Source organism: Calypte anna, chromosome 1, assembly GCF_003957555.1.
Source record: "Calypte anna isolate BGI_N300 chromosome 1, bCalAnn1_v1.p, whole genome shotgun sequence".
NCBI lineage: Eukaryota > Metazoa > Chordata > Aves > Apodiformes > Trochilidae > Calypte > Calypte anna.
In genome coordinates, this window is record NC_044244.1 from 56,624,571 (window position 1) to 56,627,980 (window position 3,410).

Genomic DNA, 3,410 nt, shown 5'->3' on the forward strand with positions numbered 1-3,410 from the left:
TGGATATGCGTGTGTGCTAATATTCAGTTACTCTCACACATACACACACAGAGAACATTCCGGGGGCCTCCACCACCGAAGTTTTCCCTCCTCTTTTTTAAAAATAGCGCATCCTTCGTAACTCGACGGCACGCTTATAACGGAGGGAGCCTTTTTCTTTTTTCATTTTTTTTTTTTTTAACTCCGTAGAGCACACTGGCTCTCCCCAGGCTGTTGATTTTTTTTTTTTTTTTTTTTTTTTTGTGAGATGTGCATAGCGCTTTGCTTTCCGCTTGGCTTGGTGCACGCAAATTGAATTTGCAAGTGATGCAGGAGCCAGGCGAAAAGGAGAAGGCGAATTCTAGTCACGTCCTTGCTAACTGACAACAAGCAGGCTAGCCAAAAAAAAAAAAAAAAAAAGAGGGCTGGGAGGGGGGAAAAGAGTCCATTTTCTTTTTGAGTCTTAGTAATTGGGTACTTTTACAGGCAGATCACGCTATTTGGGTAGAATAACAAGCTTAGAAAGACCAGTGTCTCTAAGCTGCCACCCATTTCTACTACTTTATTTATTTATTTATTTATTTGTACCACCCTTCGCTGGTCGCTTCTCGTCTTCTTCCGACGGTTTTATTTATCAGCCGCTGTCTTTGCAGAGGCAACACTGTAGCCGGTGTTTTCGGTGGAGGTGCCCTCCTTCCCCTGTGTTTCTCGGCCCCGATGGGTCAGAGCCTCGGCGGCCAGGGTCACCCTGCCGAAACGCGGGATGGAGCGCCCTCTTTTTTATGACTTGGGCTTTGGGGGGAATTCTTTAATGTGCAGTGATTTCAGGAAGGACAATGCAATCATTAATCATCCCCTCGCCTTTTGATTTGCGTACACATTTGCAACCCAGAAGGGCAAGAAAACAATGGTGATACCGCTAGGTATTTGCGTATTTATATAGAGATAGATAAAGATATATATGTTACATCCATCAGATACAAACACTTAATCTGAAGCTTAGCTCAGGCATAACATCATTTAACATTTTGTCCTTACATTCATCGTTGTCAATGGCAGAAAGAAAAAAAAATGCATGCAGCAGGCAGCCGATCATTTTCATTAAAAAAAGTTTTATTACGAAACTAATTTGTATAAAACAGGGTTATACAGGACCTTTGTGAGTTTGTAATAAAACAGTAAGAAAAGGCAGTGGCAATAGGGATTTTTTTGTTTGTTTGCTTGTGGGTTCGTTTTTTTGTTTTGTTTTGCTTTTTTTCCAAAAGGCAGCATATAAAAACAAATGGCTACCATTTTGCGTTTGGACAATAGCTGCATAAACTTTTGTTCACTTTGAACATTGTTTAATAACATTATTAATACATTAACAAAGTTTCTATAAAGTAAGACACGTTGGTGCTAAAGTACATCTGGAGGAAATCCAAGTCCTTTACAAAACCACATACAAAAATGGCAGTTGTAAGGTAACGTCGACTACAAGTCTAAACATGAAGAGGTAATAGGCATTACATATTAAAAAAAGTATCAAGATATACACATTTTAAACCATTTGTACAAAACCTCTATAAATCTCTCTCTCTTATGTACAAAAATAGCTTAATATATCCCCAAAGGGGTTAGGATAGATACAAATAGATTTTCTTATAATAAAAAAATTCACAAAAGAAAAAAAAAAAAGGAAAAAAAATGGGTTGGAAGCATTCTATGACGAAAACGAGAGGGAAAGCTCGGCGCGAAGGGAGGCAGAGGCTCGGGGGGAAAACGAGCTCCAGGGGCTTCTTTGAGCACAGCATAGCTTAATTTCAACACCTCCACAAACATCGAGGAACTAACTTTGTCCACAGAATGATGAACGCCGAGTCTCTGACTCTTCGGTGGGGTGCGGAGAGGGGGCTGCCTTTCAGCCGAGAAGGGGGAAGAGCTCCTCCGCAGGCCGCAGAGCGCAGCTCCCTTCCCTGCGGCTTCCCCGCGGGATGTCCGCTCCGCCGGTGCGCAGTCCGTGGCGGCACGACGGAGTGCAACGACCGGACAAGGGCCAGGGCTTGGGGCGGCCGCCCCGACCGCCCCCGCGGCGCGCATCGCAGCGCTGTGCCCGCCCGCCGAGAGACGTGCCCGCACCGCCCTCCGACGGCGGGGGAGAGGGACATGCAACAGGTTCTTTCTCCTGGGTGTATTTTTGTCAGTCTTCCTGTGTGTGATTTATTTTGGGGGATGGGTGTCACTTTTCTTTTTTTCCCTTTTGCAACTGTCCTGTAATAATAAAAGAAAGAGGAGATCAGAGTCGCTCCGGGATCAGCGCAGCGCCGGAGCCGCTCGTAAGTACCGCGGGACGGCCGGAGCCTGGGGGGGGCACCGCACCCGGATGCGGACCCTCCCCCGGCGCCTGCACCCCTCGCCACCTTTCGTCCCCCGGCCCAGTAGTCCCGACAACAGGGCCTCCCCCATCCCGCGGCACCCCTACCCTCCGCGGGCGCATACCCACCTGCCGCGGAGGCGGCCGGCGTTCAGAACCAGCTGGTGAAGTCGAGCAGCTCCTGCTCCTCGGGGCTGAGCGGGTCGTAGGAACCCTCGTCGGAGGAGTAGGAAGAGACGGGAGATCCCGCCATGGAGTTCATGTCGTGGGAGTAGCTGGGCGAGATGGTGGGCGAGAGGACGCCGGCCTGGAAGGCGGCGCTGACGGCGTCGTGCTCGTCGAGCAGCTGCTGCAGGGCGCGGATGTACTCGACGGCGGAGCGGAGCGTTTCCACTTTGCTCATCTTCTTGTTGGCGGCGCCGTTGGGGACGTGTTCCCGCAAGGTGGCGAAGCCCAGGTTCACCAGCTTCACCCGGTTGCGCTCCCGCTCGTTGCGCCGCGCCACGGCCGCCGGCTGCTGCTGCGGCAGGCTGTACCCGAACCCGCTGAAGTTCAGCCGCCGCTTGCAGCGCATCAGCTCCGGCGAGGCCGAGCGCTGCCGCTTGGCCGCCCGCGTGGCCGAGGGCTTGCCGCCCGGAGAGGGCTGCCCGCCCGCCGGGCTCAGCTGCGGCGCCGGCGCCCCTGGTGGCGGCCCCGGAGGGGGGACAGCGGCGGCGGCGACTGCGGCGGCGAAGAAGCAGGCCGGCTGCAGGAAGGGCGGCTGCCCGGCGGCGCTGGCCATCCTGGCGGGGCTGCCGCTGGCCATAGGCGCGTCCTACAAGCGGCGGACGGTCCCCGTTCTCCCACCGCCAAATAATGAAAAAAAAAAAAAAGAAAGATCTGAATAAAAAAAAAAAAAAAAAAAAAGAAGAAGACGAAGCGACGTTCGCTTTAAAGAAAAAAAAGGTGAGCTAGGTGACGGAAGGCAGGGGGAAAGGGGCAGCGGCTACCAAGGGGAGCGGGCGGAGGAGCCGGGCGGGCGGGCGAGGATGGCGGGCGGCTCTGCCCGCCCCCCTCCTCCCTCTCGCCCTCCGTGCGG

At 52.6% G+C, this 3,410-nt stretch overlaps 1 protein-coding gene across 1 annotated transcript; it reads right to left on the bottom strand.

Moving 5' to 3' along the window:
- Window positions 1-1,073: 1,073 nt before the first annotated feature.
- Window positions 1,074-3,176, bottom strand: ASCL1 (achaete-scute family bHLH transcription factor 1). The gene is made up of 2 exons (XM_030453579.1): window positions 2,462-3,176; window positions 1,074-2,229 (listed from the first exon to the last, which is right to left on the bottom strand). The coding sequence occupies exon 1, from the start codon at window positions 3,135-3,137 to the stop codon at window positions 2,484-2,486; it is 654 nt and encodes a 217-aa protein (XP_030309439.1). The 5' UTR covers window positions 3,138-3,176; the 3' UTR covers window positions 1,074-2,229; window positions 2,462-2,483.
- Window positions 3,177-3,410: the final 234 nt, after the last annotated feature.